The following is a 25,635-nucleotide window of genomic DNA, read 5'->3' on the forward strand; positions in this document are numbered from 1 at the left end:
AGGCGCTCGGCGTGGGGTCCTAAAGGGTCCGTCCACATCTCTGCCCGTCCGCAGGGCGCAAAGGGCCCGCGACGGGGGGAAAGATGGGGACGGGCAGTGCCCGCGGAGACGTTGGCAGGGCAGGACGGTGGGGAGCGCTGAGCTCGCGGGATGCGGACCCCCAGAGAAGGATGCGGCAGGCGGAGGCGATCAGGCAGGAAGGGGGGCAGCCCGAGCCCTGGTAGTCCGCGCCGTTTGAAAGCAACAGTTGAGCGCCGCCGCTGCCTCGGCTCCCACCCAGCGCCGGTCCTGACGCGGCGTCGCGCCCCCGCGGGAGCTGCGTGAGGCCAAGCAGGCGCGCCGGCTCTCCTCAGCCGCGACTGGCATTCCGGGGCTGGCTAGGACGCGCCCGAAGCGGGGAGAAGCGCGGTGAGGCGCCGGCCCCAAAGATGTCGCTGCCTCCGGAGAAAGCCTCGGAGCTGAAGCAGCTCATCCACCAGCAGCTGAGCAAGGTGAGGGCCGCGGGCGCCGGGCCACCGGGGGCCTCTCTGGCCGCCTTTGGTCCTGAGCGCCCAGCCTGGCGTCCCGAGATCCGGTCGACGGCGGCGCATGTTTGCGTGGGACGCGAGCGCAGGCTCTGGGGCACAGAGCGCGGGCCGGACGGGGTCCGGGGTCGCAGCCCAGGGCTGCTTCCTAGCCTTGGTGAAAGAGAACAATGCGGACAGGTGCTGGTGAGAGTTTGAGGTGACGGAACGCCACAGAGGGAGAGCACAGCTGTGCCGCCGGAGCGTTCATCCTGCGGTTACTGGGTATCCGATCCAGTACAAGTTGTGTTTGGAGCAGGTGGATATTCAGAACTCAGGAATTAGAATTACTTTAAGGATGAAACTTGTGTCTTTGAAGTTGAACCAAATCAGCAGTTCTTAAGTCACGAAAGGGAAGTTACTAAAGGTTTTGTAATGAAAGTGTTTGTGATAGTGGGGCGTTCAAGGAGATTGTTCAGGTGCTTGGCTGAATGCGGTAAGCTGAAGTAATAAAAGCTACCGTTCATTGTGCCCCTGTATGTAAGGCTTTGTGGTAAGTGTTTAGCATCTTTTACCTAAGCCTTACAGTAATCTGGGTAGGGCACTACTTTTTCCAGATTCATAAAGGGTAAAAAAGTTGACTCAGTGTCACCTCTAATAAGTTCAAGGCTGAAATTCATTCTCTTGATTTCCTGCTCCAAGTCTGTGTTCTCCTGATCATACTACCCTCTTTCAAAAGGTCTTTTTTTGTTGAGTGTTACTTGTGGGGAAAGGGTAACAAAGGTAGTACGTAGATAACCAGCAGAAATAACCAAAAAAAAAAAAAAAAAAATTCATCCTAAAATTTTTCTTTTAAAAAGTCTTGCCTTTATTCTCATTGACTTCTAGTGACAATGGTACGTTTACTGTTAGCTTGAGAAGCCTTCCTGAATTTTGTCTATCCACTTTCCCTCTTTTTTTCCCTCCTTGGGTGTTTTAGAAAGAAATTAGTTAATTGGCAATGTTTGATGGCTTCATGAATGTAAATTGTAATGCGAGTTTTCCACATAGATGGATGTCCATGGCAGAATAAGGGAAATCCTCGCTGAGACAATAAGGGAAGAATTGGCACCAGATCAACAACAGTTATCAACAGAAGATTTGATCAAAGCCCTTAGACGTCGGGGAATCATTGATGATGTGATGAAAGAACTTAATTTTGTTACTGTGAGTAATCTGTTAAGGGAAAAATTTTGAGTTTGTTCCCATGCTTAGTGCTGCTTATAGGGTCCATATTTGGGGTTTCTTTTTAGTCAAATCACTTTAAAACAAGACCATTTTTGTTTAGTAATATCCTTACTTCAAGGATAAGCTAACTCTACCTTTGACTGTAGCAAGTAGGATTATTTATAAGAGAGATTGGAGTTACATACTATATTTTTCTCTCTAAAATGACAGAATTTTCTGTTGTTATTCTCTAGGTCTATAATTTTAAGTTTACATATTTCAGTTAAATTAGTTCACCATAACCTAGTTCTTTTTCACTAGTATCCTATAATTTTTTTTAAGATTAGGCATATTTTTAAAAGATTTTTTTTTTTTTTTTTTATCTGACAGAGATCACAAGTAGGCAGAGAGGCAAGCAGAGAGAGAGAGGAGGAAGCAGGCTCCCTGCAGAGCAGAGAGCCCGATGTGGGGCTCGATCCCAGGACCCTGGGATCATGACCTGAGCCGAAGGCAGAGGCTTAATCCACTGAGCCACCCAGGTGCCCCTAGGCATATTTTTAAAATAAACACATTCTTTTGGAAGTTCGTTCTCTATGATCAACAAATTACCCATTTCTTTAAGAAAATAATTGTGTAAGAACCTTCAAATCTCTTTATACAAAATAGGTCAGTAGTGGGATGATAGCCTCAGTGCACAAATTAGTAAGTAGGCCTTCTTTTGAAAATGAGGCAATAATGAGACACTGTGACCTAATAATGCCTGGGTAATATAATGTAAAAATTGGATGGACTACGTAATACACTGGGGAATAAGTATTTTAATACAGCCTCCTTTTTTGGTTTTTGAGGTTTATAAACCCATTTGTTTAAAAATTGACCCAATAATAGCGTTTGCTGTGTGAATGTCATTCCCTTATTATAATTAGTTCATAATCATAAGCCAAATGTCATATTAGGCTTAGAAAAGTTTAACCTTGTTTAAGATGTTAAGGATTTGTTTTTTGCGTTCTGTGGACATTGAAGACAGTTAAATTCCTTATTAGATTTTAGGTGTGACCAGTCACATCATCTTTTTATTACAGGCTTTTCATTATTTTAATTATGCTGAGAAAATAAGAGTTTCCTTGAGGGGGCTTTATCCTATCTATTTTTATTTACTTATTACTTATTTTATTTATTTATTTAGTCCCATTGTTGACATTTCATTGCTTAGCTTTAATTTTTGTTTTCTAATTTGTTTTCAATTTTTTTCCTGCCTTTCTAGGATAGTGTTGATCAAGAACTACCTTCCTCTCCAAAACAACCTGTTTGTTTTACTGATAGACAATCAACGTTGTTAAAAAAAAGTATGTATATTTCTTTTTAACATTGATTTTGTTTTGCACAGTATTACGTATTGATGTGCTGCAGTGTTTGGTATTTGATAGTAAACATTACTTCTTTCCCAAATGAAATACTTAACATTTTTGTGGTTAATTACCAAAAAAAAAAAAAACCTGAGATTCTATTTTGCGTGAAGCGTGTATGTCAGAAGATTTAATGTATCATAGAATGGAAGCAAGAACAGCATCACCTGTTTCTTCTGTTTTAATAATTTATTTTACAAACATTATACAGCCTTGCTTTTTTTAATGCTAGTTACCTAACAAGTACACTTGCTGAGTTTATACTTGTCTGAGTTCGTTTGTGGCGGTAAAGGAGGGTTGGATAAGCAACTAAAAAGTGAAAGTTTCTTAAGCCTTGGTTCTGACTCCTTTCTAGCTGGGAAAAAGTAGCCAGGATATATATAAACTCAGATAAAGATATCATATTATGTTTGTTTTCTTCCCTGGTTGTAAATGGTCCTGGTACAGAGTAAATTTGTTACTCTTTTTCTTTATTTAGTCTTTGGTTTTATTTCTGTTAAGTTATTATTTCCTATTGTCTTGATCACATTCCTTAAGTTATTTGGCAGTTTCCTCATATATATTGCTACACTTTACAGCTAATATTGATCCAACACGGAGGTATCTTTACCTTCAGGTTTTGGGTGGAAAAGCTTTCTTGGAACATCTACAAGAACCTGAGCCTTTACCAGGACAAGTTTGTTCAACCTTTACTTTATGTTTACATTTTCGAAACCAACGTTTTCGTTCTAAACCTGTTCCATGTGCCTGTGAACCAGATTTTCATGATGGCTTTTTACTTGAAGTACACCGAGAAAGCTTAGGTAAGGAGTGATGATAAATTGTCACTTAACTGAATAAATCTTTGTTAGGTTTTATTGTAGAACAACCATTACAACTTTTGCTGTAAGGAGAGATTTATAATGAATGGATCTTCCTACTTGGCTTTTATTTTCTCCACTGCTCTTTTTTATATGAATTACTTCCACCCACCTTCTTTATTTTCTGCTAATTAATCTTCCGTGAAGATTATTTTCTTACTGTTTTAATGGTTTCTTCGTTAGTAGTAAACATTTAAATGCCTATGGGGAGTGCCCTGGGTGGCACAGTTGGTTAAGTATCCGACTCTTGGTTTTGGCTCAGGTAATGATTTAAGCATTGTGGGATCCAGCCCCACATTGGGCTCTGCATTCAACACAGAGTCTGTTTGATATTCTCTCTTCCTCTCTCCCTGCCACTTGTGTGTGCATGCTCTCTGTCTCTAAAGTCAGTGAATCAGTAAGTGCCTGTTAGGTGCATTATCCTGTGCTGGGAAAGTGCTGAGGCTATAATAGAGAATGAGACATAATCCCTCTTATATATGAAAGACAGCTAGATTTATAACCTTCAAAAATAAAAGTTAGGATGGGAATTTGTAACTCTCTTTTATGTAACTTTAAAATTGTATACTTGATTCCTATAATTGTTTTACATTATTTCTGTAAATATATTTTATAGGTTATTTCAACACAGAAATCTTTACATTTGTAAACTTAGCAAAGTTACAGAGTTATACCTTCAGAATTTTAGATTGCTAAGATGGTTAATACATTATGAAAACTTTTTTTTGCCCCCAGTGAAAAAGACTGGGGTTTTAAATCAATTAATTAGACCATGGGCAAGCACAAGCTGGGAGGGGCGGGCAGAGGGAGAAGCAGATTTCCCGCTGAGCAGGGAGCCTGATGAGGGGCTCCATCCCAGGACCCTGAGATCATGACCTGAGCCAAGGGAGAGGCTTAACTAGGAGAGCCACCCAGGCACCCTAGGATTCTATTTTTTTTTATAAAGTAATCTGTTGCATGCTTTCTGAGGCATAACCAAATAATTTTTTTTGTTTTGATATAAGTTTTTTATTAGTATCCTTTGTAATAAAAGTAGTCTTCTATGTTATCCTAACAGAATATGTAATGTGCATTTGTTTGGTTTATGTTCCCAGGTGATGGAACTAGAATGGCTGACTCAACAACAATGTTATCAATAAGCGATCCAGTTCATATGGTGCTAATCAAAACAGACATATTTGGTGAGACTACTTTGGTAGCTTCCTATTTTCTCGAATGGCGATCAGTTTTGGGCTCAGAAAATGGAATGACCAGTCTCACTGTGGAACTTATGGGTGTAGGTATGATAATTAATCACTGTTCCCTTTTTGTAGCCACAGCTTGTTCTTTGATACATTTTATGTTTTCTGAATACCTTTATAAACCAAGAAGGAAACATGTAAAAAGAATTTCATTAGGGGATCCCTGGGTGGCATAGTTGGTTAAATGCCCAACTCTTGGTTTCCTCTCAGGTATTGATCTCACAGTCGTGAGATCCAAGTCCTGCATCAGGCTCTGCACTAGCAGGGAGTCTGCTTAAGATTACTCTTCCTCTGCCCTTCCCTTGTGCTTGTGTGTGTTCTCCCTCTCTCTCTCTAAAATAAATAAATCTTTTTAAAATTATTTTTATTAACATATAATGTATTATTTGCCCAGTACAGGTCTGTGAATCATCAGGCTTACACATTTCACAGCACTCACCATAGCACATACCCTCCCCAATGTCCATAACCCAACCACCGTATCCCTAATAAATAAAATCTTTTTAAAGAATACTTTAAAAAATGGAATTCTGTTAGAATTGCAATTGGATTCTAGTATTTTAGTCTTGGGAGATGTCATGAAGCATGTTATGAGTATAGAACTTCACAGTCTATCTTACCTTGCCTTAAGGAAGAAAAACTTTATCGGGCTAGCATGCTTGCTTTTTTCAAATTTATTTGATTGTATATAAGACTGTAAAGAAAATTAAGATTCTTTACACACATGCATATGTAAAAACCCTCTACTCCAGCATACTCTAGTGTACAGTACATCCCCATTAGTACCAGTGTCTTCCTGCAACAGTGGCTCTTACAGGTTATGGGGTTAATGATATTCTTCCAGCCTTTAACATGTGGGAATGTGGGACTCAAAGAGAGACTAACTTGCTCATTGATGGGATCTATGAATCCCATCTTTCTGAGGATTGAGATGGTGCCTATCTTACTCACTATTATCTCCTTGGACTCTTGCGTACTATCTGATGTATAAAAGATATTTGTTAATAAAATAAGGCTTACCAATATTTTATGCATAACATGTAAAGGAATTACTTTGGTATTAAAACTAAGTCAGTCACAGAGTCTATAACCTAGCCAGTGGACAGTATAGCTTTAGTACTTTAGATTCTGATAAGTGTGTTTTTCCTTAAATAGAAAATAGGGGGAAAAGGTTTATGTGGGATACGTATTTTCAAAAGATACCCATTATTTGTCTTCTGATACAGGCCTAACATGATAATCATACTAGTGACCCAAGAAATAAGTATGTTCTGATTCAACAGAGAAATAGTTAATAGTTCTGGTAAAAAGTGTATTTATTTTCTAATTCTTTAAATCCAGGAATGGATTGAAAATTTGTACTCATGGAACACCTAGGTGGCTAGTCAGTTAAGCATCTGCCTTCAGCTCAGGTCATGATCCCAGGATCCTGGGATTGAGTCCCACATTGGGCTCCCTGCTCAGTGGGGAGCTTGCTTCTCCCTCTACCTGTCATTCCCCCTGCTTGTGCTCTCTCTGGCTGTCTCTCTCTTTCTTTCTGTCTCTCTGACAAAAAAAAATCTTTAAAAAAAGAAAAATTTGTAGTCAAATGTGATGTGAGAAATGGGAAGGGGTTTAAAATACATATATTGGAAGGGATACATAGGAATTACTATATGTGACAAAGTATAAATATTTTCTGAGAATGAGATGTTAACAGTTGCTTTACTTTGTTTTTAATGTAAATCTGGTTGTCATACGTTAAACGAAGATAAAAATTAAGAATACCAAATCTTGTAGACCCAAATAGCCCCTTAAAAAGTGATAAGCAAACTCAGAAAATAGGTCTTTGTGCAAAATACAAACTAATTTGATTTGGTTCATTTTTAATATGAAGAGTAAAGATGATGTTGAATATTATCTATATTTCATGTAAGTGGTAAATCACAAAACTCTATTTTAGATAGACTTTGGTTGACTAAATATACATAGTTTGGAAACCTCTGAAGTTCTAAATATTTATTATTTATATTCATAGGCACAGAATCAAAAGTTTCTGTGGGAATTTTAAATATAAAACTTGAGATGTACCCACCACTCAATCAAACATTATCTCAAGAAGTAGTGAACACACAGGTAAATAATCCTGAATGTCTCTTCTTTGTGCATTTGTTTTCATAGTAGTATATTTACCTGTTGATCCTAGAGAGTACTTTCTTTTTAGAAAATTATCACTTACTAGTTTTAAGCAAGAGAATGAGGGTGTGATTTATTGAAAAATGTTTGTCTTGGGAAAGAAGATCACAACCATTATATGGAGATGAGTTTATGGGGTGGTATAGACAGAGGGAAGTCAGTCAGGAGGCTCTTACAGATGGTGGAGCTGGTAGCTTATGTTAGGGTGGTGGTAGAGACGGAGAGAAGTATGTAGAATTGTTATATATTTAAGAAAAAATAGAAGTTGAAGAAAATGTTTTTTTAAATTTCAAGCTTGCTTTGGAACGTCAGAAAACTGCAGAGAAAGAACGATTATTTCTTGTATATGCAAAGCAATGGTGGAGAGAATATTTGCAAATTCGACCCTCGCACAACTCACGGCTGGTTAAAATTTTTGCACAGGTAAAGAAGGTTCATACCTGTATTTGAGATTTACTGTTGTATATGTAATTTTCATTTACCATGAATTTGTAAAAAAATTTTTTTCCAGACAAATGAAACTTTATTTGTAAAAATCAAATATGATTTTGTAATACTTTCACTGACTAAGTAACATACATATCTTTGTTTTATTTTGCTTTTCATTTTCAATTTTTTTAAAACCCTTTCTGAATATATTTGATTTAAAATAGATGAAGACGCACTTTGTTTAACATGGAGTATGATATTTCGTACTAAATGATTAAATACTAGGATACTTTGCAGTTGATAATGTAAATTTAGCTTTCATGTGCAGAATTGGGTCTCTGGGCATAGATGTTTAGATATATATATACACATTGTTGGGCTATTTTCTTTCCTTTCCTTTTCTTTTTTTTTTAAGATTTTATTTATTTATTTGATAGAGATCACAAGTTGGCAGAGAGAGAGAGGAGGAAGTAGGCTCCCCGCCAAGCAGAGAGCCCCAGGCGGGGCTCCATCCCAGAACCCTGGGATCATGACCCGAGTGTTAGGCTATTTTCTTAAAGACATTATTCCATGTAATAATTCTATATAGCCAAAATCTGTAAGCCAGTGACAGTAATATTTAACTGCAGCATTTCAGTTCTATGTATCTATTTCTATTTTTCCTGTATCCCAAGCCTATTTTCTCTCATTAACAAATCAGAATAAAATATATAATCAGATCTGTATTTTATATTTATTCAGCCTTACATAAATGCTTTTATAGGAGTTAGAGTGTGGTGGTATTTTGAATAATGTGTCTCAGATCCTGTGCATTCATCTAGTTTTACCCTATTTAGTAGGATGGGCTAAGAGTAGTTGAGTTTCTAGATGAGGAGCTTAGAAGTGGGAGAGCCTAGTTGACTAGTGGAAGTGAGGAAAACAGTTTCTCACTTTCCAGTAGCATTGTCTATGCATTATTTGACTGGGCAGACAAGGTATTAATGAACATTAATGAATGTCAGAATGGGGAAAAGAGAAACCAGTCACAATATAACTGGCTCCCTACTGTCTGTTTTATGTATTACCATGTGGAATCTGGGACCAGAGAAGAATGGGTGAGTGAGGGAGTGGATCAGAGAAATGGCAAATGAAAGAGGAGGAGGAAAAGGGTGAGATACCAGTACACACAAATCAGGGAATGGGAATTTTTTTAAGGACATATTACGTAAATTCCCATCTCTTAAATTCATTATAAGAAGATTTGAACCACATAAGGTCACTTAGTCTCATGGTGACCATATGAGATTGTCAATTGGTCAGGCATTGCCACTTTTTATAAAAAATAGTGTAAAAGAGAGAAGAATTTTTCCGAATATCGAGCAGCAGCTTAGTTGTGGAGACTCCATTAAGTTGCAGGTTTGACTGGACCACATCTGGACATACAGAGAGAGTAAATGTTTATCTTATTTCAGTTTCCTGGAAGGGTCTTTCGCTGCTGCATTCTATATTTGACTAGATACAAAGTTAAGGAACAATAACATTTATTTAAGGCAGTCAACCTAATCACAAAAACTGTAGTTTGTTTTTCTTTAAAAACAGAGAGCGAGTGATCACAAGCAGGCAGAGAGGCAGGCAAGCTGAGCAGGGAGCCCAATGCGGGACTCTATCCCAGGACCCTGAGATCATGACCTGAGCTGAAGGCAGAGTCTTAACCCACTGAGCCACCCAGGTGTCCCACAAAAATTGTAGTTTTAAGCCATAAAATTATTATACATGGTCTGAAAATGAATTTCCAGTGCTTTTAGGCATAAGAGAAAACAATTTACAGCAGCACTATCTTTCTGCAGTGATGAAAGTGTTCTCTGCTGTCCAGTATGATAGCCATAGAGCTATTAAACATGTAAAATGTGGCATAACTGAATTTTAAATTTTATTTAATTTTAATTAAAATGTAAAAGGCCACATAGGATTAGTGGTGTCCTTTATGGACAGTGCGTGTTTAGAAGCTAAGATACTGAAATTACTGAAATTTTCAAGATATTTCATTTATGGGGATATGTTATAGATAATACGAGAAATATTGCTTTAATGAAACATCCAGTGTATCTTATATTCTAAGATGCTACTACTGATGATTGATTTAGGGCGAATGCATCCACTTTCCTCATTCCTTTCCTCTCTGTTAGTGGAATGGTAAGAATAGGACTAAATGCCCCACTCAGGAACTCAATTAATTACCTTTATCCTAACCAAACATCTGCAGAATCATCAGTTGTTATACCTAATAATCTGTTGTAGTTTTTCTTCCTCCCTTGCTTATTTTCCTATAGTACAACAGTACTTCACTTAATGATAGCTTTTAAATTTTCTAATGTAAGAAATTTTAAAATAAGTTACAAAAATTATTCTTTTTTTTTTTTATAAGATTTTATTTATTTATTTGACAGAGAGCGAGATCACAAGTAGCCAGAGAGGCAGGCAGAGAGTGAGAGAGGAGGAAGCAGGCTCCCTGCCGAGCAGAAAGCCCGATGTGGGGCTCGATCCCAGAACCCTGGGATCATGACCCGAGCCGAAGGCAGAGGCTTGAACCCACTGAGCCACCCAGGCGCCCCAGTTACAAAAATTATTCTTTAAGGCCATTAAGTTTTAAGAAAATGTTATAAGGATTGAGGCTATCCTTTTAATGTTCAGATTTTGATTTTAAGACTTAATATTCTCAAATTATACTAGATGAACAATTAATACTGAGTTAATATAAAGAAATCCAAATAATTTCCTACTTCCCTCCAAAATCAGAATCATGATTTTCTGTTTTCAAAATAATGAGTGTCTTGAAACACCCTTTACTTAAATTTCCTCTCTTCCTATCTCTGTTCCTTTATTGTCTTTGGTTCTTCATTCTATTTGAGCTTTTTCCAGGCTGATCCTTTTGTTCTATCTCTATTGCTGACTCCCATGATAGCCTGGGGAGATGGAGAGTAAGAGACCTCCGGGGATGTGTTTGAGCCAGGGAGATAACAGTGGGGTGGGAGAGGACAGGGAAAAAAATTCAGTGCCCTTTAGAGTTGAGAACCATAGTTACAATTCAGATTGTAATAATACATCAAAAAAATTCATGATCTTTCTCTATAATTAAATGTAAATAATAGGGTTGGTTTGTTTTTCTTACTAAGGTATGGGATTATAGTGGAGAGGTGGTTTTTTTGGGTTCTAATAATCGAAACAATTATTTTTCTGTTGACTTAGTTAAGCCTTGTTTCTGAGGAGCCTTGTATGATAGATTATTAAATTATCTTTGAATTTTGAATAGAAAGTAGTCCTTTGACTTTGTCATCTCCGTAATAATGAAGTTAAGGGAAATATGGGCTTTGGTAATATTAACTCTAAAAGCGCAGCGGTGGACAGTCATCAGAGATTTTTTTTTGTATGCCCTGTAGTTATTCAGCTCAAATGCTAGGATACATCTTATATTTAAAATGAAAGATGTTTTCCTTAAATGATTTTTAAAAGTCTGCTTTCAGTTTGCTTGGTTAACAAATCCTTGTTTCCTGTAGATCTCCAAGTGTAATGGAAACAAACTAAAAATGAGCTCTGATAATTTGTTGGATCAGTAAATAAAAAAAGTTATTCTGTTTGGATGTACAGTATTAAGTTCTGTTTGAAAATATGAAAGGATACTTTGGTTTAGATCCCCTCTCCATCCCCCAACTACCTGCATATTCTGTTTTCAGAGGAGTTCTTTTTTTTTTTCTTCTAATTTTATTGAGGAGTAATTGACAAATATAATTGTATATATGTAAAATGTACAACATAATGATTTGATATACGTATACTTTGTGGAATGACTACCAAGATTAAGATAATGAACACATCCATCACCTCACATAGTTACCTCTTTCTCAGGTGGTGAGGATGCTTAAGGTCTATTCTCCGTAACTTTTAAGTTTACTGTATCAAGTAGTCCCCATGCTGTGTATTAGATCCTCAGAACTTACCCTTATAACTGAAAATTTTTACCCTCTGACCTACATCTTCGCTGTTCCTCCCTCTCCCTGACCCCTGGCAGCCACAATTCTTTTCTCTATTTCTATGAAATCAGCCTTTTTTTTTTTTTTTTTTTTTTAAAGATTTCGCATGTAACACCATACAGGATTTGTCTTTGTCTGACTTATTTCACTTGGCATAATACCCTTCAGATTTATCCATGTGGTCACAAATGGCAGGATCTCCTGTTTTATAGCTAAATAATATTTTATTGTGTATGTAATACCACATTTTTTGTATTCATTCATCCATTAAAGGACATTTTACTTGTTTTCATATCTTGACTGTTGTGAGTAATGCTGTAGGGAACATGGTTGTGCAGAAAGAAGTCTCTTTGAGATACTGATTGAAGTTGCTTCAGATACGTATCCAGGAGTGAAACTGCCGAATCATGGTTGTTGAAGTTCTTACTGTCACAAGTTTTGGGGACCGCTGAGGGTTTTGAACCCTGGTTCTGTTGCATAATACCTGTAGCTTCAGTTTCTTCATTTATGAAATGAAAACAGTAAGAGATGTTAAGAAGATTAAAAGAGAAATTATATGCGTAGCACTTAGCTGTCTAGTGTTAGATGCAGGGTAAGCACTCAATAAGTGGTATCCAGAATTATTTTGTCCTACATTAATATATTCTAAGAAAAAGTGTTTAAATTGGGAATAATTAATCTATCCTTACAGTTAATGTTTTTTCTCTTCTTCTCCTAGGATGAAAATGGGGTAAATAGACCAGTTTGTTCCTATATTAAGCCACTTCGAGCTGGGAGGCTTTTGGATACTCCAAGACAAGCAGCAAGATTTGTTAATGTCCTTGGTTATGAAAGAGCCCCTGTTATTGGAGGAGGAGGTAAACAGGAACAGTGGTGCACTCTGCTGGCCTTTCTCTGTAGAAACAAGGTATTCTACATATGTAATAGAATTAAAAAGCAGTACATCATAGTTAATGGGAATTTCTATTTTCTATTGAAAATAGAAAAGTGGGTAAATTATCAATCTGAACTAGCCAGAATCTTTTTTTTTTAATACATAAAGAAAAAAAAGCATCTTTATTTTCTTGTGTAGTTTCTTATTTAGCATAATGTGATTTTTGTGAGGTGGAGCTAAGTACTGTAGTGTCAGAAATTAAGATATAGAGGTAAATTAAAAAGTGAATTGGAGACGATGCTTTATACCAGAATCATGGTCTTTCTAGTACTATTCATGTTTTAAAATCTATTTAGATGATATATTTTTTTTTTTAAGATTTTATTTATTTTATTTGACAGAGATTACAAGTAGGCAGAGAGGCAGGCAGAGAGAGAGAGGAGGAAGCAGGCTCCCTGCTGAGCAGAGAGCCCGATGTGGGACTCGATCCCAGGACCCTGAGATCATGACCTGAGCCGAAGGCAGCGGCTTAACCCACTGAGCCACCCAGGTGCCCCGATATATTTTTTTTTTAAAGAGAAAATGGCAGTACAAGATGGATATGGAAGAAAATCTTGGATTGCATGGTATTTTGTTCAGTTTCAAGTGTATATATTTAAGAATTTGTGTACATTTTTGATGTTAACTCACTTCAGTAAATGAATTTTATAGATTATGTGATATTTTCAATCATCTGTGTCCTAAAAATGTTGATAGTATAAAAACAAGACTGGGGTGCTTAGAGATTTTTTAGGACAATTATATTTTAAAAAGAACTGAAGGAGAGGTGCCTGGGTGGCTCAGTTGTTTTAAGTGTCTGCCTTCAGCTCGGGTCATGATCCTGGGGACCTGGGATCCAAGCCCATGTTGGGCTCTCTGCTCAATGGCAAATCTGTTTCCCCCTCTGCCCCTCACACTGCTCATGCTATCTCTCTCTCTCTCTCTCACACTTTCTCTTTCAAATAAATAAATAACCTTAAAAAAAAATGAAGGGGCTCCTAGGTGGCTTAGTCATTTGGGTATCTATCTGCCTTTGGCTCAGGTCATGATCCTGAAGTCTTGGGGTCAAGCCCTGCATCTGGCTTCCTGCTCAGTGGGGAGTCTCTTTTTCCCTCTCCCCCACCTCCTGCTTGTGTTCTCCCTCAAATAAGTAAATAAAATCTTTAAAAAAAAAAAAAATTGAAAACAGGGACATCTGGGTAGCTCATCAGTTAAACATCTGATTCTTGATTTTGGCCCAAGTCGTGATCTTAGGATCATGGAGTTGAGCCGCAAGTCAGGCTCCACACTCAGCTTTGAGTCTGCTTAAGATTGTCTTCTCTCTCCCTCTCATTCTGCTTCTCTCCACCTCCCCACACTCTCTGTTAAAAAAAAAAAAGAAAGAAAGAAAACAGTTAAACATTATCAAAAATTATTTTTATTTATTCTCAAGCTGTGGTTCCCAAAAGTTGTATGTATGGATTTAGGCTTTTTTATTTCAAATATAGCAGGAATGGTACATATTTAAAATTATTATGTAAATAATTCTTTCCTAAAGCAAATAATCACCCTTTGGGTCATAATTTTTTTAACCTGAGTTAGTTTAAAGAGAAAGCACATCTTAAGTTAGAAATTTGAATTATTAAATTTTTAAAAATTAAAAATAATTATTCAGAGAGAAAGGGAGCGACTGAGAGCATGAGCATGGGGGAGGGTCAGAGGGAGAAACATACTCTCCACTGAGCAGGGAGCCCAGTGTGGGACTTGATCCCAGGATACTGGGATCATGACCTGAGCCAAATATAGCTGCTTCAACTGAACCACCCAGGTGCCCCAGAAGTGTGAAATTATTGAAAAAGTTATTCTTGCACAAAACAAGAGCATTACAGAGTAAAGGTGAAATTTCACCCATAATTCTATTGCCAGCTTTTCATCTCTCTTTATATTTTTGTTTTTTCTTCTGTGTTTTTACCATTTTTCCATAATTATAATTGAGATATAAATAATATTTTGTGTTCTGCTTTATAATTTAACATTATGCTATGAATATTTTCCCTTGCATTGCTACAATTTTTATGATCTCCATCTTTTTTTTTTCAAAGATTTTATTTATTTATTTGACAGAGAGAGAGAGAGGGAGAGATATCACAAGTAGGCAGAGAGGCAGGAAGAGAGAGAGGGGGAAGCAGGCTCCCCGCTGAGCAGAGAGCCCGATATGGGGCTCCATCCCAGGACCCTGAAATCATGACCCAAGCCGAAGGCAGAGGCTTAACCCACTGAGCCACCCAGGCACCCCTATGATCTCCATCTTTTAATGGTGTGTAAATATGAAGTTTTCTTTAGTTGATATATAAAATCTACTTAACTATTGACATTGTAGGAACTGTTTCTTTTGGATACAGTAGCTTGCTTCTAATTTGTTGCGATCTTTGTGAGTGAACTTTTTCATTGAATATCTTTGGGAGTATTATTTTGGGAGTATTATTACTTTTCTTTTGAAATCTCAGTATAGAAATTACTAGGTCTAAAAGGTTGGATATTTTATTTTTCAAAAGTCAAATTTGACATTTTAGAATGCTGTCGTTCTAGTATAATTAAAAAAACAGCAGTGTAGAGCCACTGGTACAAAATTTGGGGGAAAGAAATTGCCCCTTATGCTACCACTGAACCTAATAGTTACTTTTGTTTTTGTATGTTACCTGTATCCTTCACTTAAATATATATCTTCATGTAATTGTAGCCTTACAGTTAAATATTTTGATTTTTTATGGATTATCAGATATTTTCTGTTTTTGTAACTTTCATAATATTTTTAAGTTGTGCAAGTAATATAATATTGTCAAAGGAAATTTACAAAATAGAAGGGAAAATGATACGTAACCTCCCATAATTACAGCCATTGTTGACATTTAGTTCTTTCAGTCATTTTTCCTAGTATGTGTTACCTAAAAATGATCACATACAGATACTTCAACTGCTTGTTTTAAGTCTGAGTATTTTCCCATGTATTTGCGTTTTTCTTTTTCTTTTTTTTTTAATTTTTATTTTTTTAAATTATTTTTTAAAGATTTTATTTATTTATTTGATAGAGAAAGCACAAGCACGGGAAGCAGCAGGCATAGGGAGAGGGAGAAGCAGGCTCTGCAAAGTAGGAAGTTGGATGCAGGACTCCATCCCAGGGAGTCCTCTGGGATCATGAACTGAGCCAAAGGCAGAGGCTTAACCGTCTGAGCCACCCAGGTGCCCCTGTATTTGCATTTCTTGATACATTATTTGTCATCTTGATATTTGCATTTCTTGATATATCGTTTGTCATCTTATCTGTTCATGTCCGTTAGCTCTTTAGCTATTCATATTTAAAATCTTGCTACTTTTCTGTTATATATAGGTTTTTTTATAAACTTTTGAATCTGGGGTGCCTGGGTGGCTCAGTGGGTTAAGCCGCTGCCTTCAGCTCAGGTCATGATCTCAGGGTCCTGGGATCGAGTCCCGCATCGGGCTCTCTGCTCAGCAGGGAGCCTGCTTCCTCCTCTCTCTCTCTGCCTGCCTCTCTGCCTTCTTGTGATCTCTCTCTGTCAAATAAATAAATAAAATCTTTAAAAAAAAATAAATAAAATAAACTTTTGAATCTGAATGTCCCCTTTTAAAGTATATATGTTATGACTATCAGATTTGTGAGCACTGACTTTGTAAAATAATTAGGTTCTTCTAAAGTTAGCGTATTCTTACCCCTGTCCCCAGTTGTTTAAGCTTAACACTAGACTAATGATTAAAAGTGAAAAAATTATGGGCACCTGGATGGCTCAGTCAGTTAAGCACCTGTCTTTAAGCTCAGGTCATGATCTTAGGGTCCTGGGATTAAGCCCCAAGTTAGGCTTCCTGCTGGGCAGGGAGTCGGCTTCTCCTTCTCCGTCTTTGCTCTCTCTTTCTCTCTCTCTCTCTAAAGTAAATAAATAAAATCTTTTAAAGAAAGAAAGGAAAAAAACTAGGGGTGCCTAGCTGGCTCAGTCAGTGAAGCATGTAACTCTCCGTCTCAGGGTTGTGAGTTTGAGTCCCATGTTGGGTTTAGAGATTACGTAAAAATTTAAAAAATAAAAAAACTTTAAAAAATGAAAAAATTAATACTTTTTTAAATTATAATTTTGTATATTTGGATATTTAGTGAAGAAACTCTGAAGGAATAAATATTTAATTGATTTCATTTTCTAGGGTGACTGTGAAGATCATGCTAACCTTCTGTGCAGCCTTCTTCTTGGATATGGATTAGAAGCCTTTGTCTGTGTTGGGACTAAGGCAAAAGGAGTACCTCATGCGTGGGTGATGACCTGTGGAACTGATGGAACTATCACTTTTTGGGAGAGTTTAACAGGACACAGGTTTGTCAACTCTGTTATGAGGATATTAAAATGAAGATGTATGGGCGCGTGGGTGGCTCACTGGGTTAAGTCTCTGCCTTCAGCTCAGGTCATGATCTAAGGGTCCTGGGATCCAGTCCCACATCGGGCTCTCAGCTTGGCAGGGAGCCTGCTTCCTCCTCTCTCTCTGCCCGCCTCTCTGCCTACTTGTGATCTCTCTCCGTCAAATAAGTAAATTAAAAAATCTTAAAAAAAAATGAAGATGTAAATATTTTAAATTATAGGTTCTTTGTTTATATTGATGGTATTCAAAGGCATATACTGATAATTTTCATTATTAGAGCCTTTTTGATAACTATGTAAAAGATTACTTCAATTAAAATAGCTATTAAATTTGAAGAAAATTTGTATATCTAAAATATTCTTCCAACATAATATTGGTAAAAAATAAATGATTTATTTTTAATTTCGTGTAATTGGCATATGCTTTTTCTAATGTTTTTCCCCAAACCTAAAAATCAGTCAGGTTGTAAGTCATGATTTCTTTTGAAAATTTGATGTCACGAACCCCACATTGGTAAATTCACTATATACTTTTCTTAGTTCTTTTGACTGCCATCAGTTTGGAAGGAGTTCAGTGCTCCTCCCTCTTTCCTGGGACCATCTCTTTCTTTAGCTTCTTGATAGCACTTTCAATTTTAATTATTCCTGTCTGGCTTGTCTCATTTCTCCTTCATCTTGTCTATAAATGATGGAGTTACTAAAGGCACAGCCCTGGGCCATCTTCTTAGTTTTCTGAAATTTTCCCGGGTTGCTATTCATTTTAGTTAGTTGTACCTATTAATGTATAGCTAAATTATTTTAATTGTGTTATCTGAGATGAACAGTTTTTGTCTTTTTTTTTTTAAGATTTTTTTTTTTTTTTTTTTTTGACAGAGAGATAGAGCAGTAACACAAGCAGGGGGAGTGGGAGAGGGAGAAGCAGGCATCCCACTGAGCACGGAGCCCAATATGGGGCTCGATTCCAGAACCCTGGGATCATGACCTGAGCTGAAGGCAGATGCCCAACGACTGTGCCACCCAGGCACCGTAAACGGTTTTTATCTTAATGGTTATACTTAGAATATATTTTCATGTTGAATAAAGTTGATTTTTATATCATAATATGTGCCATACAATTACTAAAGGGTAATCAAATTGTAGAAATATAAGAAGAAAAAGCAAGAATTGAACTCTAACCCCGGAAATAGTTATAGCCTTAAATATCTTTTTCAATTAGGTGTTGCCTTTTTAATTTTTAAGTTTTTATTATAGAAAGTTATGATTTACTTTTTTTAGGTACATCCACAAACCTGCCAATCCTGATGAATCTCCAGTTGCTGAACAGCCCAAACCGTTGTATCCATATCGAACAATTGGTTGTGTTTTCAATCATCAGATGTTCCTGGGAAATTGTCAGCCCTCTGACTCAGTAGAAATCTGTGTATTTGATTTGAATGATGAATCCAAATGGAAACCCATGAGTGAAGAAGCAATCAAATCTGTGTGTGCTCCAGGAGCTACAACATCCCTTCCTCCCTTTCCCCCTCTATGTGCGTCCACAATTGATGCTTCAGTAACAAGTAATGAAATAGAAATGCAGCTAAGGCTGCTAGTGTCAGAACACAGGAAGGTAATTAACACTGAAATTTGTAGTTTTGTGCTTTATTTTTCATCTGTTTATATATTTAACAATTTGGGGAGGGGACAGGTGGGATAGTGCCGTCATTGTTCTAGCCCTGAAGAAAGCAAATTTAGTTCCTGCCCTTAAGAAGCTTGTAGTTTTGAAAGTCATGAGAGTTAGGTTCTAAGACTCAAAAATTTCTAAATTCACTAATACTTTTAGAATTCATTACTTCCTTCTAGAAATGAAGAATGTTAAACTAGTTCAGACTTTTGCTAAATACCACTAATTTGGATTTTTTAGTGAAGTACTTATTGATACTATTCTCTTTGAAAATATTGGGTTATATTTTTTCATATTCATTTTTTTCCAGGTTGGTTTTGTTTATTTCTTCCTATCACACTTATTTAGCTGGATGTAAAAGTATATCCTCATTTTAGCTTTAATTTGCATTTCCCTGATTACTAATGAGATCAAACCTCTTATTTCTTAGCCCTTCAGATTTCTTTTGTACATTAAAGAAGACATTAAAAATATATTAAAAATATTAGTAAATAAAAAAAATATTAGTATATTATAAGAATTTTTTTCATCAAAAGAAGCCAGTCAGGGAGTGAAAACAGCACAGTTGGAGTGGGAAAAGTTCTTTGTAACACATATAACTGTCAAAGGACTAGAATCCCCATCCCCAAAGACTTATTTCTAATTCACCTTTTTGGATTCCCTGATAGACTCCCCATCTTCGGTGAATCCTGTTTTCTGTGTTCCTTGAGGCCATCAAAGGCAAACTGATTTACCAAATATGTTTTGTGGGTCCCCAATTACTATTAGTTTTGGCTTCTAAAATCTGCTGTACTCACTTGCCAACTCACCAAAGCATCTAAAAGTATATTTTGGAAAATATTTAATCTGGCGTTTGTAGTTTGATCTTAGAAATAGGTTGTTCAAGGACCTAGTTCACTATATTGCTGGGAATGAAAGCCCCTTATTAATGCCCCTTTCCCTCCATCACTTACACTGCCTTTTAATTTTCTTAGATCTTGTTTACAAACAAGACCAGTATTTTATTACATTATAAGAACTTATACAGAAGAAAACTGAGCTAGATACTAGTGTTGATCACTAAGGTAATTGTGCCTGTAAACCAGCAAGTGAGATTTACTTTTTGCCACAGTAAAAAGATAGATGATATAGACCTTTGAGGTTACTTGGAACCAGTTAAAACCTTGAACACAAAATGAGGATATGGTAGAGATCTGTTATGATCAAAATATTTTGAATTTTGACAATTTTTTTATGTTTGTTTTTAAAACATCATGTATCTAGATATCTGTAGTTCATTTGGTGTTATAGGTGAAATCATAATTGCCTTTAACGTTCCACAGAAACATGTTTTTAGCTCCCTGAAGGCCTATAGCATGTCTTTTTCACCTTTTTATCTCTACAGTATGAAAGTTAGTGTGTTTTTTTTTTTTTAATAAATACTTAAGTTTAATTATACATGCAGTTCATTTGTTGACTTTTCTACTACTGTTGAATTTGTGTTGGAGCAATCAAATTAGGCAGATTGAATCTTACTAAACTCTTTAAAGCTAAATAAAATACAATTTCAGATTTCAGTGGCATTGTGTTTTCCATAGTACTACTCTTCCATATAATCTTTTCTAGTGGATATTAAGGAAGTATAGGTTTTGGAGCCTTTAGTAACATCGTTGTATTGAAAGCTTTTTGTTTTTTTCTCTAAGAAGTAAAACCAGATACTTATAGTTCCTTTATTTGCCTGTGTCCTTACATTTATTAATAGAAAGTTTAAAAAGTTATGATGTTTTAAAAATCTCTTGGCCTATATTAAAATAGTCAATGCTTATAATTGGTTTTTAAAATATTAGTTTATTTCACCTTTTCTTTTTATCTTGATTGCTGTAGGATCTTGGTCTCACTACTGTTTGGGAAGATCAGCTTTCCTATCTCTTATCACCAGCTTTGGCTTCTTATGAATTTGAGCGTACAACAAGTATATCTGCAGGCAATGAAGAATTTCAAGATGCCATAAGGAGGGCTGTCCCTGATGGTCACACTTTTAAAGGGTTCCCAATACATTTTGTATATAGAAATGCAAGGCGTGCATTTGCTACATGTCTTCGGTAAGGTAGAATTCACGAGTTCATAAGTGTTATTATTGGCTTGGGAATTTAAAGATATTTATTTATTTGAGAGAGAGCATGAGGTGGGGGCATAGTGGGGACAAGCAGACTCTGTGCTGAGCATGGAGTCCAATGTGGGGCTGAATCTCACGACCCTGAGATCATGACCTTAGCCGAAACCAGGAATAAGATGTGCAACCTCTTGAGCCACCCAGATGCCCCTATTAAGCTAGCGATTTTAGCATTCTGTTGGGCTGGTTATTTGGGAATGATTTTAGAATCACATGGTGAACTTTTGTAATGATTTATTATTTTCCTTGCTACAGATTGTGATTCATTAAATTTGAAATGTAGCTCTAGAGAGTTGGGATAATTTTCCCACTGATTTTGGTGCAGTCTCAGTTAAGGATTTCTGATCTTGTCCAGGGTAATTTTTTTAATTTGTAGACTGAGGAAATATTCTATAATTTGAATAGGTCAACCCAAATCAGAGGGCTATTGGTAGCAGAGACAGGATTTTTAAAAGATGTTTTAAATATTGACTTACTTAGAAGTTCACTTTCTTTCTTATATAGGTCTCCTTTCTGTGAAGAGATTATCTGTTGCCGTGGAGACCAGGTGCGACTGGCAGTCCGTGTCCGAGTGTTTACTTACCCTGAATCTGCATGTGCTGTTTGGATCATGTTTGCTTGTAAATATCGCTCGGTATTATAGGACTAACATTTCTATAAGAATATACCTGTGTTTTATTGGAATTTTACACATTGTACATTACTAGCTGTTTAGATGTTGTTATTTTAAGAATCATATACTGGCTTGGATGTCATGTTTCACTTTTGTATATACCTGACTGATAATGTTTGAAAAAAATCATGTGTGTATTTAAAAATTAAGGATAAAAAACTTGTGTAAATCTGAGTGGAATTTAGTATAAATTAAGTGTATACTTTATTTTAATAAATGCTACTTTGTTTACAGGTATTCAGTAGTTTAAATATGAATATAAAATTTACTCCATTTTCTTTACATTAACAGGTAATCAGAGATATTTATTTGTCCAAGGGTTTGAGCCATAGTAAAATCAATATCATTATTTTTCATAGATTAATGGGATTATTTTATATAATTAGAAATTAACCTCACAACAGATTTATTTATTAAATAAGTGAAAATACATTTTGATGAATTATCACTTCTGTGGTTTACCCATGGCCATGGGATATTTGTGACTTTCCAGGGATTTATGGGAAGACTTCGATGCAAGAGTAGGAAAACAAATAGCAGAAAAGCATAAATATTAATAACAAAACAAACCTCACATAAAAGTACATAAATAATTTATAAATATGTTAGTTTGATCCATTATAAAATGAGTATTATTTTTATTTTTAAAATGTTTAAATCTTTATTTATTTGAAAGAGAGCACACATAAACAGGGGAATGGCAGAGGGAGAGGGGGAAGCAGGCAACCCGCTGAGCAGGGAGCCTGATGCAGGGCTATATTCCAGGACCCTGGGATCATGACCTGAGCTGAAGACAGAAACTTAACTGACTGAGCCACCGAGGTGCCTCAAAAATGAGTATTTTAGAAAAAATTAATCATACCCTTTTGTTGTGACACTGATAAACTGGTTTCTGTGATTATTATTGGCAGTCTGTTACTGATTTTCTGTAGTCATTACTATCCTCTTCATGGATTTCATCTTATAAAACCACATTTGTTTTTCTTTCTTCCTTTTTGTTTTCCATTGTGCTAAAACCATCAGTGTATATGTGACTACTCTATATTGGAGAATCATTATGTGAAGCCATTGAAAAATGAGCATGTGTGAGGGACTCCATGCTGATATTTGCTTTAAAATTGAGCAAGTTTTAAAAGTTGGTTTTAAAAGTGAGCAATAGTGACCATTAAAAAACTGTAGCAGTTTTTTAAGGAGCTGCATGACAGTTGATTTAACTGTCCACTCAGCATCTCTGCACAGATCTTGATTCAGTTGGTTCATCCATTGGTCTTAAGAAAGCAACTGTGGGGGCGCCTGGGTGGCTCAGTGGGTTAAAGCCTCTGCCTTCTGCTCAGGTCATGATCCCAGGGTCCTGGGATCGAGCCCCACATCGGGCTCTCTGCTCAGCAGGGAGCCTGCTTCTCCCTCTCTGCCTGCCTCTCTGCCTACTTGTAATCTGTGTCTGTCAAATAAATAAATAAAAATCTTAAAAAAAAAAAAAAAAAGGAAGCAACTGTGTGGGTGCCTGGGTGACTCAGTTGGTTAAGTGTCCCACTCTTGATCTCAGCTCAGGTCTTAATCTCAGGGTTGTGAGTTCAGCCCACACTGGGGTCCACACTGGGCGTGGAACCTACTTAAAACCAAAAAAAGAAAACAGGATACCAGTTGGCTGTACAGGTTACTCCTTTCATCACTTCATTGCAAATAAAATGATTTAATGTTTTTTTAAAAAAGTAAAACATAGAGATACCCTAAAATTTACCTTTTGCTTATTTTTATATATGATAAATATCTATGATTTAACTTGTTTAAAAAAATCTGAAAATATCCTTCCTAATTTTCACTGAAGATAGTAATCAGATGTTTCTTGTGAGAATGACCTGACTTTAGAGAATTAGCAAAATAAGAACCAAGACTTTTCCCTCTGTTACCGGAATTACTCATAAAGCTATCAATAGGGAAAATTGCTTGTAATGTTCAACTTTTAGAATTAACTATTTATGGGGCACATATTAAAAGGCAGACTATGTTAAGATCAAGGTTATCTTATCACTGAGGCTGGGTAATATCTTCCTGACTTGTTGTACCAGAGTTACACATGTATTTATAATGCGTCTTTGGTATGAGTTCTAAAATAAATTTCCTTTTTTGCACTTTAATAGAGTCTGATGTGAATAATTTCCTATAAAGGTGGTTTATTCCAAAAGATTCTTTCAGTGCATTTATCACTAGAATTCTCTACCAGAAATTTTTCTTTTTAAAAATTAAATTTACCTTGTCTATTTGTCATAAAAGTTGTTTTTGTATTAAAAATGTAAAATTTTTTAATATAATGTCTTTAATGTGTTCTTTTTGATAATATGTACACTAATACAGTCCTCTATACATATATATGTGTGTATAATATATAGGTATATTTATTTAGTAGAAGAATATCAGAAACCTAGAAATTTTATTACTCAAGCATGAGCCTGTTGAATAAAGTATTAAATTTAGTTCAAACTAAGTGAACACTCCAGATACCTTTACATTATTTTTCTATTATTGAGGTATACATTTTTTTTTTTATTATCTGCAAAAATACATCTATAACTTGGCCGTTCTGGAAAGTACACATATTTGAAACCCACTTTTCTACTTCTTAACAAAGATAAGATTTGAACCAAATGAAAAGTAGGCTTTATATCTGAAAAGACTTATTGCTGTTAAAGTAGTATTCTGTGCCATGTAACTGACCATCAGAAGGCATTGTTATAAATCATTGATTGCTTAAACTATCCCATTCATACTTTTGATTTCATGCTGTACTAAATAACATATTTTAGGTTAGACTACAGTTGGCAATTTTTGCAGGGTTTTTTTTTTTTGACTCTTAGATAACAGTTTTGTCCTTTCTACTTAAGATAAGTACAGGAATTAGATGATCTGATTTTTAATATGCCCTTAACTTTTAAACCAATGAAAAGGCAGCATTGGTTTCTAGCTGTTGGTAGTTCAGAAATAATTTAAGATTAGCCAAAGCGTATATAAAATATTAAAAACAAAATAGCTAAACATACAATAGAAGCCATCTAATTTTGAAAACCTAAATTGTTTATAGCATATGCTATATTTAAAGCACAAGTTGAGTTATAATCATTAATGCATGTAAATGGATATTAAATGTTTAATTTTTCTTCTGAGATGTGGTTGGCATATCATTGCAATTCCATTTGATTTGTATTTGGTTTGTGAGTTAACTACATGATACCAGTGTTGAAGTAGACATGGATATTAAGTAGAGAAGTGTATTAGTATTATTTCACATATACTCTCTATTTTTTAAAGATTTGTTTGTTTTAGAGAGCGAGCAAGCGGTGGGGCGAAGGGAAAGGGAGACAGAATCCTCAAGCAGACTGGCTTCTGAACACAGAGCCTAATGTGGAGTTTGATCTTGGGACTCTGAGTTCATGACCTGAACTGAAATGAATGACTGAGCCACCCAGGCACCCCAGTTCACATACATTCTTATGAAAGATTCCTTCTCTGAGTCTACTGAATTTAGACTGGTACTAATACTCCAAAACAGTTGTTCACTAGTGTTTTTGATGGTAACTGATTTTGTTTTGTTTTGTTTTTGTAGTTTTTCTGTAATTATTAGTGGCAGTCTCTTTTAACTGCCAATAGAGTTTTAACTGTCTTAAAACTAGAGTTTTAACTGTCTTTATGCATTTTAATATGTCATAGCTTGAAATTATGGGATTTGGGGCTTGAAAGTCTTCGGTCTTCTGGTCCACGTAATTTATATAGTAATAAAAATCCAGAGCCATGAAGTTCCCTGTCTAAAGATACATATCTCTAATAGCAGACCTGTTCTAGCATCAAATTCTGACTTTGAGTTTACTTCTTTTTGTCTGCACAATGTAAGTTTTTCTCTCATGGCATTATTAGGTATGACCAAGTTACAATCCAATATAGTATGGAAAATTTTCATTTTACTTATTCTACCCAAGACACAGGGATATGGAAGGCACCTTTTATGGTATTCATCA

At 36.0% G+C, this 25,635-nt stretch overlaps 1 protein-coding gene across 1 annotated transcript; it reads left to right on the forward strand.

The window, feature by feature from the left end:
• Positions 1 to 89: 89 nt before the first annotated feature.
• Positions 90 to 23,763, forward strand: CEP76 (centrosomal protein 76). The gene is made up of 12 exons (XM_059409148.1): positions 90 to 491; positions 1,554 to 1,709; positions 2,974 to 3,055; positions 3,694 to 3,918; positions 5,070 to 5,255; positions 7,234 to 7,331; positions 7,686 to 7,814; positions 12,546 to 12,734; positions 16,929 to 17,095; positions 18,413 to 18,746; positions 20,664 to 20,881; positions 21,457 to 23,763. Exons 1-12 carry the CDS (start codon positions 429 to 431, stop codon positions 21,593 to 21,595), a joined length of 1,986 nt encoding a protein of 661 aa, XP_059265131.1. The 5' UTR covers positions 90 to 428; the 3' UTR covers positions 21,596 to 23,763.
• The last annotated feature ends 1,872 nt before the right edge of the window (positions 23,764 to 25,635 follow it).

Source organism: Mustela nigripes, chromosome 8 (assembly GCF_022355385.1).
Source record: "Mustela nigripes isolate SB6536 chromosome 8, MUSNIG.SB6536, whole genome shotgun sequence".
NCBI classification, from domain to species: Eukaryota; Metazoa; Chordata; class Mammalia; order Carnivora; family Mustelidae; genus Mustela; species Mustela nigripes.